Source organism: Macrobrachium nipponense, chromosome 7 (assembly GCF_015104395.2).
Source record: "Macrobrachium nipponense isolate FS-2020 chromosome 7, ASM1510439v2, whole genome shotgun sequence".
Classification (NCBI taxonomy): Eukaryota; Metazoa; Arthropoda; class Malacostraca; order Decapoda; family Palaemonidae; genus Macrobrachium; species Macrobrachium nipponense.
The window spans coordinates 11,228,388-11,245,075 of NC_061109.1; the positions used below are offsets into that span (position 1 = coordinate 11,228,388).

Consider the following 16,688-nt stretch of genomic DNA (forward strand, 5'->3'; position numbering starts at 1 on the left):
ACGTCAGTTTGAAAGAATTGACTGCTATCCACTGGGGGCTAGTAACTGTCCACTCATGCAATACAACAGCTCTCTTCTTCTTACATCAAGAAACAGGGAGGAATGCACTCTTTTTCTCTCTGTGAAGCGGCAAGAGCCCTTCTGTTATCGGCAGATTGGAACCACACTAGAATCCTAGCAGACGAATTAAGTCACAAGAAGCGGGCTCTTCTCACAGAGTGGATGTTGAATCCATTGATTTGCCTCGATTTGTGGCGATATGGGGCCGACAGATTCTAGACCTATTCACAACGTCATAGAAACCACTGTCTCCCACTTTACTTTTTGCCAGCCCGGACCCGTGGCTGATAGATGCGATGATCACAGATTGGTTAGACAAAGATCTGTATGCCTGTCCATTCAAGATGGTGATTAAGGTCATAAACAAGTTTCAGGTTTCACTGGAACATTTTACACTCATTGCCCTACTTTGGCCAGCGTAGGAATGGTTTTCAGGTACACTAGAGCTCCTGGTGGACTTCCCAAGATTGTTACCACAGAAAACAGTCTACTCAGACAGCCTCACTTCAGATGGTTCGATCAAGGTTTGTCCACTCTGGCCCTGACTACATACTAATTTCCGACAACTCTTATGAGTGAAAGGCTTTTCAAGCCAAGCTGCAAGAACTATTGCTCAATGCAGAAGGAAGTCCACAAGTGAAGTATACCAGGTGAAGTGGGCAATCTTTCGATGCTGTGAAAGAGAATAAACACCACATCTTCTAAGACATCTATAGTTGAAATTGCTGATTTCCTTTTATACTTGAGGACGTTCAGGAACCTGTCTACTTTGACTATCAGGGATATAAAGCAATGTTCAGTTTTTAAACATAGAGGTGCAGATTTGTCAAACAATAATGACCTGGCAGAACTTGAGATCCTTTGCTATGGAGAAACCTAAAGATACTAAGATACTAAAGTTACTTTCGATGCTGTTGCAAGGGGCATAACATCATCTCATTTTCTAAGACATGTATAGTGGAAATTGCTGATTTCCTTTTATACTTGAGGATGCCCAGGAACCTGTCTACTTCGACTAGGTGTATATTTGTTATGTGGTGAAAATGACCATGTTTAACTAAAAGGAAAGAACTCCTGACTATGGAAACATGACCTACCTTCGTTGTTCCCCATCGCCTACTCTCTCTAGATAGCTGAAAATCAGTATAATTAAATCTTGGCCGAATTTAGACTTGAGATACAAAAATAGTCTTTATTTCCTCAAAATAGCTAACAAGAAGGCCAAAAAGAATGAATTAAAAATTCCTAAACATCATTAAGACACCATTACTGTTCTGTAGAATCATATTAAATAAAACTATCCCAACTTATACTCAGTGTCATCAGTCTTTCTAAAAATAAAAGTCAATAGAGAATTTCATTTTTTGGTAGTGACAACTGAATCCATCCTGAAAAAGAAACCCCAATTATCAGACACTGAAATGCATAAATAAATGGAATGGATAAATGTCCTATAAATCTTGCTAAGTGTTTCTCTGCACTTCTAATCCCCTAAAGTTTTTCTCAAAGTATTTCTCAAAGTATTTCTTTCATATTACCTTATTGATGGATCTTCAAAAGCACCTCTCCAGTTTTTGGGTCACCACTAGTAGCTCATACTAGGGATTATATCTCATTCCTTTGTATTAACAGACATATGCACTTACACATACTAATGGACCGACAAATGTACGCACGCTAGTGTATTCTCAGTTCTGTTGTATGTGCGTTTTCCATTTCTCATGTACACATCCTATTCAGTGCACTGACATCACAATCATGTGATTCCAAACTAACCAGGTCATTTGCTTTCCCACAATCTCACCAATGCGATCGGAAATGTTTTGTCTTTTTGTTTCATTTGCACATTTTGAGGAATTCACTGTTTCTAAATTTCTAAACAGTGGTCCCCCCGTATTTGCGGGGTATGTGTACCCCACGAATAATTGGAACCCCTATAAAATGCTTAAACCCTCCCATTTTGTTAGTTAAAACTCAAGAAAAATCCACTAAGAATTTTTATACCTGGTTTTTTTTAAGTTTTATCACAAAAAGTGCATTTTATGATGAAATTGATTACAAAAACCAGGAATTTGTGAGTATTTCTCATAGAAAAATACTGAGAATAGGCAAATTTTCTGCGAATAAAATAACCCATGAACCCTAATTGATTCATTTATCAACATAATTTCTGAACAGGTAAGACCATAATTGTCACAATAATGCAAAGTGGAATATTAGGTTCAGTGACTTAGGTCAAAGCAGCAATTAGCTGTTTTCTTGAGTTACGTTATACATTTCTGAAATAGACCAAACACTATTCAGTTCCAATTTAAGTAATTTTGTCCTGAGTTAAGATCTTTATCATCAGAGCAATCCTTAAGGTATGAGATGTCTTGAAAACTTTTCTTTAATATAAACTCCATCACAGGGAAAACATTATTATTCTGTGACAGAATGTTTTTACCTATTTGCTATTGAATCTTAACAGTGCCAATTATATTCAGTATCTTTGAATAAAATAAATGTTATACATACTGTTAATTGGCAAACCGACAACAGTCCGGCATTGTCACCTCTGATGCAGACATGATTAGCTAATCCTCAATTGAACACCCATCACCTATCTGTTACTCTTCTTCACTATGTACTTGACAATGAAATTATGTACTAAATGGTATCATAAAAGCATTTCCATTGTTTTTATTGTTATGTTTTGATGATTATAATTTCATATGCATATTGAAAGATTACTTATCACATATCCACTAGTATTTTTATTATTTATGAAAATGCACTTGATGTTTATTTTCATGTTTTTTGTTAGAGGGTTTCTAGATAAATTAAAACTCCTGGTTTTGAAACGTTTCAGTTTGGTTGAGGTAGGGGTAAAGGGGTCTGACACTTAAGTGTAATGGGAGGAATATAATGTAATTGAGCTCTGATACGATCTGCAGTGTAGAAGTTTTATTTATATTGAACATTAAGAGGGAGCTTCTTGGTATGGCAGTTGAACTGAGTTCAGTCAGGAGGTTAGAGTTGATTCTTATTCAACTAGAGAATTATAGCATACTGTAATACGTAATCCGTATTGTGACGAAGTGCCAAGTATCTGGTTACTACACTTACCATTCAATAATGATACCTCACAAAAGCCAGACACCTGAACCCTCATCACAGGTACTAAACGACTGAATACTCTAAAGGCAACAGTGATCCCTTAACAACTTACCAGTATTGCAGAAAATCAGACTAAGTTCATCAAAACAGGTGTGAGGTAATCTTGTAAGTAATTAAATTAATCAAAGGGCATCACTCCATTAACAACTTTAAAAGTCTAAGTATTTCCCTGATTTCAGAAGTCTAAATACTTCCCTGGTTCTAAGTCACTTCAAGTTAATTGAAGGAAAACAGATCAATTACCACTCTATGTTTCTACCTAACATCAATATAATTATATACTGGTATAATATAAAGAAAGCAGTTATAAAAATTTTAAATACAAAAAATTTATTTCTGGGCTCAGCTCGTGTCGCTGCGCGAAATATCCTTTAATCTATTATTTCTAGGGTAATGTACTAAACATACCAGAGAATAAATAAAATAAAGAAAAAGGTCAGTATAACTGACATCGCTCACCCTCCAGGAGGGTGTCGGTATGAACACTAGGCGAGTGAGACCACTACCACGAGCCAAATGCCAATAGAAATCTCCCACTACAAAAACCCTCCAAGAGGGGAGCCGACCCACAGAGTGAGCAGCTCGTACTACTACTACTCCATCCCATGCTGCCGAACTGCTGCGCCTCTGGTGGCCATCCTTTTCAGTTAGCGCACACGAGTCACACGTGTTATTTTTCTCTCTGTGTTTTTTTGTGCCCTTTCATTGGATTATCTATCATGGAGCGTGCAGCTATCGCAGCAGCTAAGTTAAGTACTCAGTATTTACGGTTAGTGGTTTTTTCCGGCCCTGAGACAGTATTTGCGTTTTTTAGATATAATACGATCTCGGGGTCGGAAGCATGGCAGCATAGTTCTGCCTCGTGGTGGGTTCGTTCTTGGTCTCCCATACCTAGAACATCCCCTTATTTATGTACGCTCTATATTATTATCCGCTTTACTTAGGATACGGTCTACTCAGGTTATCATGCATGCATGGATTTTACCTTATGTAGGCTTCTTCTATCCAGACCCTAGTCCAGGTTCTTAGTATCGGCCTCTGACTAGCTTTGAGTGGTAGACTTGCCTTCGGGTTAGTCGTACACTCCTGGATTTTTTCTCCTGCTATATTGCTTTCTTTCTTTCATTTTTATTTATTTATACTGTGTATTTTGTTATAGTTGGGTTAGTTAGGCGTCTGGCTTAGCCTAGGTCCTGGCTCATTGAGCCTATACTACCGCTCATCAGTTCGGTTGCTTCCCTATAGCATCTCTCTGATCAGTTGGTTTTGGCCCAGTGGGCCTATATGCTACCGCTTTTCAGTTCAGTTTGCTTCCCGATAGCATCTCTCTGATCAGTTGGTTGTCCTAGGCTTAGTTGTCGTATTTGGTCTTACCGCCTCGTGGTCACTTCGTGATCACGGGACAGCCAGACGCCTGTCCAGTCACCCTTCCCCCCCCTCCCGCTCTTCCATAGAGTCGGGCGGGGGTGGGTCGGTCTGCCCATGCTCGCTCCGCATACCCGAGCCTGCCTCCCCTCTCTCCCCTCAGGCGGAGGGGCTAGGGAGTCGGGACAGACCCAGACTGGTCTCGACCTCTCCGGCTTCTCGGTCCGGCCGGGTGGTACGTAGTGGGGGGTGCTGGCCTTTCCCCCCCTCCGCGCTTCCTTGTCGCTCCGGGCTAGCTCGAGCCTGTATGTCTTCTCGCCTTTCCCGCCTTACTAGGGCTCCTTCCTGATCGGAGTCCTGGTATCCAGCGGAAAGATGTTAGTCCACCCAGTAGAGTGGACCGGAGCATACAGTGGGTCTCTGCTAACCTTACCGTATTGCTGAGTTACTACACTCCGCTACGCACTGGACTTAGTCCGGTTCGCTTGTGTTTTTAGGTTTAAGTTATCTATAAGTTTATCTTAAGTACCTTAAACCATCCCCCCCATCCCTTACATGTTTTACCGGATCTCTCGCCTGGGATTCATAGCCTATTCAGGCGATGCAAGGGAGGGGTTATGCCCAAATTTTTTCCGAGCTCCGGCATGCAACTGAGTTCTTCTGTCCTTTAGTCTGTAAGTGATGTTTTTTAAGATACTCATGTGTCTTCCCATACAGGCCACCAACTGTGAGCATCCGGGATGTCCGCCACACTTCAGGAACCCATGTGGACACGAAGTTTGCCGGTCCCATGCTCCATGCGCGACTACCGCACGGGGACATCCAGGTCTGGTACCATGAGACGTGTACCATATGTTACGATCTGGTGAGCCAGCTTTTGGAAGGGTAGTATTCCATCTCCAGTAGCTGCTCCGCTTCTATTTTAGTGCTTAAGTTTTCATCATTTACTTTAACTTAAGGCATCTAGTTTAAGTTATACTTTAAGTTTTAGTTTTAAGTGACTCTTAAATCTAAACTACGCCCTCTCTTCCAGGCGCCGGCAGTACGGGTACTACCAGCACTGGCTACCCTGCGGGCCTGGGTCGGCGGTTTTTGGGAAAAACGCCGCTAAGGGACAGCCCCCTACATTCCTGGAGAAGCGGTTGGCATTATTAATCTTCCCCGGAGGCAAGGCGACAGGATACGTCGACCCGGTAGATGCGGCTCCGACTATCGCCTTCATCCAACAACAGCTGGCTGCCTCATTAACTGATCAAGACCAGATATCTCTACGGATGTCGCGACCTTGGATATTAATGTTGAACCTATGGTAGGTATAGACGACCTGTTGGTCGAGGTAGGTAAGGTGGACACCCAAGGATCACCCTTGCGTGACTGTTTCTTCTACCCCTGCAACTTTCTCCATCCTTCCAAGGGCTTTACGGGTGACGAATATATTCTCCTCCTGACGCTTCGGTTAGACCTAAGGTCAAGGCCTAAAGTGATGACCTTGACTAAGACGTCGTCGTCGTCTAAGAAGACGACTTCGGCTTCATCCTCCTCCCGTAAGTCTCCGGCTGGCAATCCCGGAGCAGACAGGTCTAAAGCTTCTAGCTCCGGCTCTAAGTCCTCGAGGAGTAAATCCTCCAGAGAGAGATCTCGCACTCCGGCAGAGTCACCAGTTCCGCTACCATTGGTTCAATTCAGAGCCTCCCCTCCACCTCCGCAGCAGCTCCGGCTTTGGACTCCAATGCTGGCCTGTTGCAACAGGGTGGGCGACTGGTTGGGTCCCTAAAGAGTAGCATGGAACAAATGATCTCTCGTCTGTCGGATAGGATTACTTCCCAGGACTCCATTATAGCCGGGCTGAGAGAAGCTCCTCTAGCCTCTCCTCCACGTTTCCCAATCACAAGTGGAACTCAGCTTCCTCCGTATGACTCACTACCTCCGTTCTCTATGAACAACCCGTGGAGAGTAGCGTCATACGCCCAACCCCCTTCCATGACGGTCTCATCTCTATACCGGAATTTGGGACTCGAAGAATAGAGGACTTCGAGTTCTACCGGAAGACCTCCAGCCTCCGTTCATAGGCTACGCAAGGCTCACAACCCTCGGCTATGGTTCGGGGACGATAGGGTCTAAGGAGACAGTCCTCTATTCACGTGACCAGGCTCAGAGAGAATGGCTCAGGTGTTTAGAGGACATGGATTGTTCTAATACCAAGATACAACCGTTTAAGAGTCCCTTTACCATTTTCACAATGGATGAGAGTACCCACCCCGCTCCCGTTCCTAACCAAGATCGCGAGGTCGACCATCCCAGCGGCCCAGAAGGGGGAACCTATACCGCAGTTGAAGGAAGCAGATCCCACATCTCCGTTGCTCCCCTTCAGTTGGAGATTGTGGGAAGACTTGCCGAACACATTCTCAGCTGGCAACTCAAACGGACTGTGCTATGGAGCAGTTTGGTGAAAAGCTACCCAGGCTCCCAGATAGCCTTATTCAGGCTGAATTGACGCAAAATCGCGACTAGCCAGATCGATCAATTCTATGGCTATGTCTGAGGTAGCAACCATGGCTTATGGATCAGAACCGATTTTTAAGCTCATGACCAAAGCCCTGACTCAAACGGTACAGTCAGATATGTTTGAGTTTGCACTGCTCGGACGAATTGTAGGAAGCATGTCCTACAAGAGGCAACCATTCGGCATGAAACCGAATAGGTTACTCTCGTCTAGCATCTGGGGAGCAGATCTCTTCCCAGAAGCTATGGTTAAGGAAGTCCCAGTCAGAGGCTACGAGGTTGAACCCAGAGCCTTAAGGACCGTTGGGGCCTTAGCGGCTAAAAGGAGGCAAGACCTGACAGCTAAAGGTAAGGGACAAAGGAAACCCAAGGCGTTTCCAAACCTTACCAGAAAAAGCAACCACGCTTTTCTCAACAAGTTTCGGCGGTACCGTTAGTGCAGACAGCCCAACCCTCCACTTCCAAGGTCAATCACAGCCAATTTATGTGATATCCCCTCAGCCAGCCCTCCACCTCTTACGCCATCTCTCCAGCTTACAATCAAGCCTTCGAGAGTCAAGCTTCTCAGAAGTATGACCGCTCGTAAGGGAGGCAGAGGTAAGCGGTCCTTTCGTGGGAGAGGATCGGGAGGCCCCTTTAATAGGGGAAAAACACTTCAGAGGAGGCCGAGGCGGTTACCAGAACCAATGAAGAACTTCAGGTAGGAGGGAGGCTGTTTCACTTTCGCCACCGGTGGAACTTCAGCCAATGGGCTCAGAGCATAGTGTCAAAAGGGCTGGGTTGGAGCTGGTTGACGAACCCACCTCCAGCCAGACCTTTCCGTCAACTTCCTTCCAAAAGAATTGACAGAGTACGCGGAGGACCTCCTTCAGAAAGGAGCTGTAGCGAGAGTCAGAGATTAAAATTTCAAGGCCGCTTGTTCAGCGTGCCAAAGAAAGGCTCACAAAAAAGAAGGGTAATCTTAGACTTGTCCCGCTTAAACTTAGCCATCCGCCTGCGACAAGTTCAAGATGCTCACGATCTCAAGGTGCGGACCTTACTTCCCCGTGGGGCCGTCACCACCTCTATCGATCTTACAGACGCCTACTACTCATATCCCTATTGCAAGACACTTCCGTCCGTATCTGGTTTCAAGATAGGAGACCAGACATTCTCCTTCAAGGTAGTTCCATTCGGACTCAACGTGGCACCCAGAGTGTTCACGAAGCTAGCGGAATGTGGTAGTGCAACAACTCAGATCACAAGGGATTATGGTAGTAGCGTATCTCGACGATTGGTTGATCTGGGCCCAACAGTCGAGGAATGCAACAGAAGCTACACTGAAAGTGATTCAGTTCCTGGAATATCTAGGCTTCAAAGATAAACAGGTCAAATCAAGACTCACTCCAGAGTCAGACTTTCAGTGGCTGGGCATTCAATGGAATCTATCCTCCCACACTCTGTCGATTCCATCAACCAAAAGGAAAGAAATAGCGAAGTCAGTCAAGCAATTTCTAAGTCACAAACTAGCGTCAAGGAGAGCTCAGGAAAGGATCCTGGGTTCTCTTCCAGTTTGCACAGTGACGAACGTCTTAATGAAAGCCAAACTGAAAGACCTAACCAGAATCTGGCGCTCGCGAGCAAATGTCCAGGTCCAGGGACAAACTATCCTCAGTGCCTCTGATTCTAAAGAATCGACTTCGGACGTGGGCGAGAGTCAAGAATTGTCAATGTCAGTACCCCCTCATTCAGTTCCCTCCACCAGGATCACCATCCACACAGACGCGTCCTTAAGCGGCTGGGGAGGGTATTCCCAGGTCAAAAAGGTTCAAGGGACTTGGTCACCTCAGTTCCGTCAGTTCCATATACACGTACTGGAGGGCAATGGCAGTGTTCTTGACTCTAAAAAGGTTACGCCCACCAAAGTACTCCCACATAAAGCTAGTCCTGGACAGCGCAGTGGTAGTACATTGTATAAACAGAGGAGGCTCCAAGTCACGTCATCTAAATCACGTCCATGGATAGCCCATCTTCTCCCTGGGCAGACAAGTTCAGTTGGCATCTTTCCTCCACTCACATAGCTGGAGTGAGAAATATAACGTCATAGCAGACGCCCTACATTCCCGATCAGTTACCCCTGAAGTCGGAATGTCACTGGACAACAGTTTCGTTCCAATGGATCCTTCAAAGAGTCCCAGGGCTACAGGTGGATCTCTTCGCATCCCAAGCGAACCACAAACTACCGTGTTATGTAGCCCCCAACCTGGACCCTCTGGCCTATGCCACGGACGCCCTGGCTCTAGACTGGAACAACTGGGAGAAGATTTATGTCTTCCCTCCAGTGAATCTCCTTATGAAAGTATTGAACAAACTCAGGACATTCAAGGGTCAAGTGGCTCTAGTAGCCCCAGACTGGCCGAAGAGCAACTGGTATCCTCTAATTTTGGAGCTGGGCCTTCGTCCTCTTCGGATCCCCAGTCTCCCAAGCTCTCCCAGTCAGTACAAAACGAAGACTGTGTTCGCTTCCTCAGGGATTCTCAAAACCCTAACTTTATGGATTTCATGAAGTTTGCGGCAAAAAGAGATGCGAATATTGACCCTCAGAATATTCTCTTCTTGGAATCGATAAAAGGGATTCAACTTTGAGACAGTATGATGCTGCTGTCAAAAAGTTAGCAATCTTCCTGAGAGAATCGGATATTAGAATCATGACAGTTAATTCAGCTATATCCTTTTTCAGATCCTTATTTGAAAAAGGTTTAGCAGCTAGCACGATACGACAAACAAGTCAGCTTTGAAAAAGATATTTCAATTTGGATTCAACATAGACTTGACGGATTCTTACTTCTCGTCTATTCCTAAGGCATGTGCTAGGCTTAGGCCTTCTGTAAGGCCTACGTCAGTTTCATGGTTCTTAAACGATGTTCTAAAACTGGCTTCCGAAACCGATAATGACACATGCTCGTTTTATGATGCTCTTAAGAAAAAACCCTATTTTTATTAAGCTTAGCTTCAGGAGCAAGAATTTCAGAACTGTCGGCTCTATCCAGGGACCCGGATCATATTCAATTCCTTCCACAGGGGAAGTCCATATCCTCCGGAAGTAGCTTTTTAGCAAAGAAAAATGAAGATCCTTTGATGAGGTGGGAACCTTGGAAGGTACTGCCCCTTCCACAAGATGTTATCCCTTTGACCCAGTTTTAATTCCTTACGAGCCTTTCTGTCCAGGACCTCCCCTCATCTTCATCGGGTCCCCCTCTTTAAGAGGTGGGAAAAGGTGGAACTTTATCCATTAAAGGCATCAGGCAGCAAATCCTGTACTTTATTAAGCAAGCCAATCCTGACTCTTTCCGAAAGCACATGATGTCAGAGCAGTAGCCACCTCAATTAATTATTTCCAACATATGAACTTCGATGAGTTGAAAAAAGTATACTGGATGGAAATCACCGACAGTGTTCAAACGTCACTACCTTAAATCCTTGGAAGCTCTGAAATTCCCCAGCAGTAGCAGCGGGTACATAGTTTTCCCCTGACTCTAGCTAATTTGTATAGAAGATTCAGTCCTCCTTTCTACCTGCCTCACCCAAAAGTTCGTCTATTCCTACCTTGTTCATTTGCATTCACCTTGTGTCTTAGCTGCTTTTATGATAGTGTAGTGGGTGCCCCCTTATTGTCTGGCTAGGGCACTCCACAAATGATTATAAACATTGATCTCATGGATGTTTCCCCTTATTTTTATGCTAGGGATACATCATATTATAATGGTTACGGGTTTTTGTATATTAAGTCATATACATTCCTTTAGATATTATTATCGTTGGTTATTATATTAATTGCTATATACTTTTGATACATGCTGTTACACAGATATCATTTGATACTTGTAAGTCATTTTACCTGTATATATGTAAATTACCTTATGTTAACAAACATGATTAGATTTAAGGGTAAAATTTTAGCTATATTTTATATTTTATACCCCTGTGTATATGTCTCTTTTAGCAATTATATTCTCTTTATATATTTTATCTTTTATTTGAGACCTATTCTGATTTATTTTAATTTTTACTTTTGTTTACAATCTTGTGCTATTTCTCTGGTACGATTTCGCGCAGCGACACGAGCTGAGCCCAGAAAAGGGATTTTGACGTAAGGAAAAAGCTATTTCTGGGCGATTGGTCTTTGTCGCCAGCGAAATAAAATCCCACCCTACCCATCCCTTCGCCCAAGATTGTCTGCTAACTTCAGGATGGCCACCAGAGGCGCAGCAGTCGGCAGCATGGGATGGAGTAGTAGTAGTACGACGCTGCTCACTCTGTGGGTCGGCTCCCCTCTTGGAGGGTTTTTGTAGTGGGAGATTTCTATTGGCATTTGGCTCGTGGTAGTGGTCACTCGCCTAGTGTTCATACCGCACCCTCCTGGAGGGTGAGCGAGTCAGTTATACTGACCTTTTTCTTTATTTTATTTATTCTCTGGTATGTGTTAGTACATTTACCCTAGAAATAATAGATTTAAAGGATATTTCGCTGGCGACACGAGCCAATCGCCCAGAAATAGATTTTTCCTTACGTCAAAATCCCTTTATTAAACTCAAAATTTATAAGTGAAATTCACAATATCAGGGAAAATTACTATTACTTGAAAACAAAGTAAAGTTTAATTAATTCTTGAATCAATTAATAAAATAAATCAAAATTAAAAGTAATTTATCACAAAATTCAAGAAAATTAATTCAATCAAAATTCAAAGTGTTAGGCAATAATTGAAAATTGGAAATTAATTCACAAGTGCTAAACAACAATAAAACTTGAAAAGAATTCTAGACATGCAATTAATTCACAAGTGTTAAATTTAATTAATTGTGCAATGATTAATTAATGAAAATAGCTAAGTTAATTAAATTGTGAATGCAAATGAAAATACAGAAAAATGTGGACAATACCAAAATTTCAAAAAGTATTAATCACCCAGAATATAAAATAAAAAGGCACACTTCAATAAGAAAATGGACAAATGAACAAAACATAAAAATCACTTCAAATGAATAAACACAAAACACAAAAATTTGCAATGTGTAAAAGTGTAAATCTTTTAACTCAAAACATTGTAACCATTAGTTATCAGTTTTTACCAAACCTTTGTAACCATCAGTTATTAGTTTTTATCTAACCACTGTTCCTATCTGTTATTAGTTGCAACTAATGAATATATAACACTTTACCTTTTTGGTATACCAATTTCTTTCTTTCTTGCTGCAGCTTGTTTCACACTTTCACAAAACCAGACGCCGTTACAACAACAATGTTTGTTCAGATTCCCCCCAAAAAAACCCACTAGATAACACCAAATAAACTCTAAGAAATATCAAATCTGAAAATTACAAGTTACGAGAGACCATTCAATAAGTACGAAATCTTACGATACTTTAAAATCAAAAGTGCTATGTGAACGGTTTGAGTCTTTAAGCCCGAATGAAAAACTTCTCCCTTACGGAAGCTGGACAGGAGATGACACAAAACGTTTTGGGCAACAATTCTTTCTAGAAGCTTCGAAATCTTATGCAACTTTACATACAAAATGTGTAATCTGCACGTGGCTTTGACAAAGGCATCCACGTATGAGACCAGTCTGTTCAAAAAAGACACGTACTCGACTCGATTGACCGAAGCAGAAGTCCCTTATCACACATAATGACAGAATAAAAAAACACAATGAAGACTCGAGGTCCCTAATCAAACGTGTTGACAGATTAGGAAAAACAACTCTAGCTTTGAACGGACAAAGATATTATCTCTCTCTCTCTACATTCTACGTTATATATTCTTTTTATATGTGTAATGCAGAAATCTGAGCACACATTTAAAATATCCTATCTCTAAGCTATCTAGGAATCTGAAAAAAATGTGCACAATCATACACTATACTTTATACAGTCAAAGAGGGGAAATATGCATTTTGACAGTAGCAATATATAATAGTATGTTTGAATGAAGAATGTGAAAATCAAATCCGAAAGGTTGGTAAGTCATACAGTACTCCTGACTTTGATAATTCTGTTATTTTCTTGGTTTGTGTATACAGTATCAATGTTAGATGTATCTTTGATGATTTGTTGACTAGTTATCTCAATAATTGTATTATAAATCTTCAAAGTAACCAGAAAACTGCTAATTAGAAAGGCAAGAATTCATGGGATTTGTTAATTGTTGATACTGAAAAATTATTGTCTTTTCAGATGGTTCATCAGCTGGGGCGAGCAGGTGGCCAGCAGCTTGTAGGAGAGGTCATTGGTGCAATACTTCATTCTCCAGATCCTCGCGTTGTTGAAGCAGGGGCAGTCTCCTTGAAACATCTCCTTTGTTCATTGCTTGATCTCACGTCTTTAAAAGTTTCCAAGTAAGTTTTATTGTTGCCTGTTTTATTTCATAAGAATGGGTTGTTATTAAATAGTTAAACACAAAGATAAGAATTTGTCAAAATTTTCTTATATTTAATGCTATAATATTTTTGTATGTGTGTATATATATACATTATATATGTACATACTTATATAGTTTTTTTTCATAAACCAAAAGATAAATGTAGTCTTGTGTGTAGGGTTTGTACGTATGCACTTAATCATTCCATGCTGTTGGTCAGCTTGCTACAGCCTGTTTGATTTTGAATTGCTGACATATAAAATTCACATTTTAAATATTTTTACGGTTAGAAATGAAATACAGTATCAACAGTGATAAAATATTCTCTTGTGTACTGTTATGCTTTGTGTGATATTCATACTTAGAGTCATTAAGAATGGTACAGTAAATCAAGCAAAAAAAAAAAAAAAAAAGATTGGTAACACATAATATGTATGCATGCACTCATTCAATAATGTTGCGAACTTCCTGGAGTTTGTTTAGTTTCATATTTTTATGTTTATGATACAGTAAATTATATTACATTAAAGGATATGTACACTACTGTACTGTACTGAGATAAGGAGAGAGAGTGAGGGGAAACAACAACTGAGGTGTTTATATCAGGAAACAGCTGTTATGCAATTTTGAGGATTTTATTTTGACCTAAAGTATGTTAGTTTACCTTTGTGTACCTGTTTTACATTTATGTTCAGAAATGAAAATATTTCCATTAATAAATTGGTTTCTTTTAGCAGTTGAAAAATTATTTTCTTAATTCTTTCACTAATAGGCTCAATCAGCTGATTCAGAGAATGTTAACTCTACAAATGGCATGTCAATTGTTTTCTTTTATACATGTTACTATATGATACATATATCAGTATAATAATTCAGTATAAATGGATTCTGGAAGTTAAATAACAGTTACATAACCATTACTTTTATTATAAATACAGCTGTAATATCATGTTTGACTTTTGCAAATGGGTAATGGTCATAAAACCATGATTTACAAGAGAGAGAAAAAGGAGTTGCATTTTTTTCAAAGTGTATTTATTCATACATTATATTATTACAAATAAGGGGTGTAAAAGGTAGATAATTGCCTTTTTGAATAAAGTTTTCAATTTAAAGGTTGATTGTTGTTGTTTATAAGCATACTGAGCATTTATAGTTGTATGTGATATTGATAGGTGAGGTGAGGAAGGGTACAGAGTTGCCTGTGAAAGAACACCTTAGATCTACTATTTACTTGCCATTAGTTCTTCAATATTTTAGTAATTTTTCTAGTATATTGGTTTCTATGTGAGAGAAAGCCAGAATGTGTCAGGATCTGTGAATCTTTATTATTTTTAGTAATTTTTTTACATAGGTTTGCAGAAACTGGAATTAGCTCCAACATTCTTCACTGTCAAGTTTGTGATCTCCAGAACTGCACTGTTGGTGATCAGCAGAAAGTAGATCCAACATTAGTAGCAAGATTTATAGCCTTATTAGATCACTCAGAAGTCGGTATTGTTGTGGCCGTTATTGAATCCCTACCAGCTGTGGTATCTCACACAAATCTTTCGGCTCCGATGGTCAATCGTTATCTGTCCTTGCTTCTCCATAAAGACAAACGAATTGTTACAGTTATTGCGAAACATCTTTCAAGCTTAGTGTCTCCTTTCAAGAGTAAAGCTGCACATCAGGTGAGTAGGAAAAAATATATATTTTTTATAATTTGATTTAAAATTTCATCATTATTTTTCTATTTGGGTGCACTTATTTAATGAGATCTGTCGACTCTGTATTGAACTTGCCAACTGGCTTTTCTTCTCATCTCATAAGGAGATGCTTTGGACTATAAATTTAAATGAAGTAAAGAGTTTATGACAAGAAGAGCCAATGGTGAAATACAGGAGGGGTAGAACATTCCTTATTTGAGTCCAGTAAGAAAAAGCAATAACCTTGATGCAGTGTAAAGAGATTGCAGGACTCCTGGTAAAAAAAAAATTGAAATTTTTAAATTAGTAAATAGACAAACATTTAAAAGATCTATTTCACTGTGCAGTGGAGACATGGGCACTTACAAAGAAAAGGAAATGATTCAGTTGTTAGTGCCCTCATTTTTATCTGTTTTTGTGCTTAGCCTTTGTGATCATTTTCATTCAGTTTATGGCTCCAAACATTTTTGTTTTCTTAGTGCAGTAATAGAATTTGGGTTTATTTTCTCTATTTTTCCCACCTTGCCTTATGGCTGTTGATGTCCTGTTCTTCCTGTAGATTTCTTTTGTTTACCTTGAATTTCGTCTCACAAAGCTCAAAGGCTTGATCTTTTGTTTTCAGTTCTGGTGGAACAGCACTGTTGGTTCTTTGCCTCCTCCTGTCAACACCATACACTGCATTCAGCCTTTTACTTTTTGTCTAATCCACTTGTCTCTTACCACCTTTCTATCCAGCTTAATATGGTTATCTTGCTCCAATTTCCCCATCTCATTTAAAACAAATCCCTCAGGTAAATCCTATAAAAGTCTAGAAAATCTACACAGGTGAGTGAAGATTTTTTCTTATCTGAATGGCCTTCTCACACCTGCTATGTGAAATTAATTTTATTATCATAGAATATTTTTACAATTTCAGATTTTTCATTTTTCTTTGCATTCTCTGTAGTCTCACTATTTTATAAGTTGAATATCTTTACAAATAGAAACTTGGTGTTGTATCATATTAAAATTTGGAATATTTTTAAGATATGAAAGAGCACACTTGCCCATAAGAAGTAAATTAGTGCTTCTGATTATTTATAATATGAATACCATTTTATTCCTTAAAATTGTAATCCTTTTAGTAATTTTTATTTTGAACAGGATATGAGAAGTGGAACTGCAAGCAAAGAAGGGGAAATCATTCTTTCTTACTTGGATGACCTCCTTAAAACAAATGATCCTGCAGAATCCTTGTCAAATGATGTGCATCTCGCAGTTGCTGAAGCTCTTCATTATCTCTCTAAGTATGAAAAGTTATATTTTAGATCCTGTCAAACTGGCAACTGCATAAAACTGACTCATAATGTACCCCTAAGTAGTTGCTCTAAACTAAATTAACCACTCTCTTTTTTATCTTTTACCTTTTCTTTTTTGTTCATGCTTTGCCTATCAAGAAAACCCTTTAGATGATGATTCATTTGTGAATGAAATGCCTTGGATTGTTAGCCATCACATATTTATTTTAGTTATGTT

General features: G+C 40.2%; 1 protein-coding gene across 1 annotated transcript in view; it reads left to right on the forward strand.

Moving 5' to 3' along the window:
* The window catches only part of LOC135217537 (serine/threonine-protein kinase atr-like), a 796,062-nt gene that overhangs the window by 354,779 nt on the left and 424,595 nt on the right, over positions 1-16,688 (forward strand). The window contains 3 exon segments of the mRNA XM_064253504.1: positions 13,302-13,462; positions 14,840-15,158; positions 16,317-16,459. Of these exon segments, the coding sequence (XP_064109574.1) occupies positions 13,302-13,462; positions 14,840-15,158; positions 16,317-16,459 (623 nt within the window).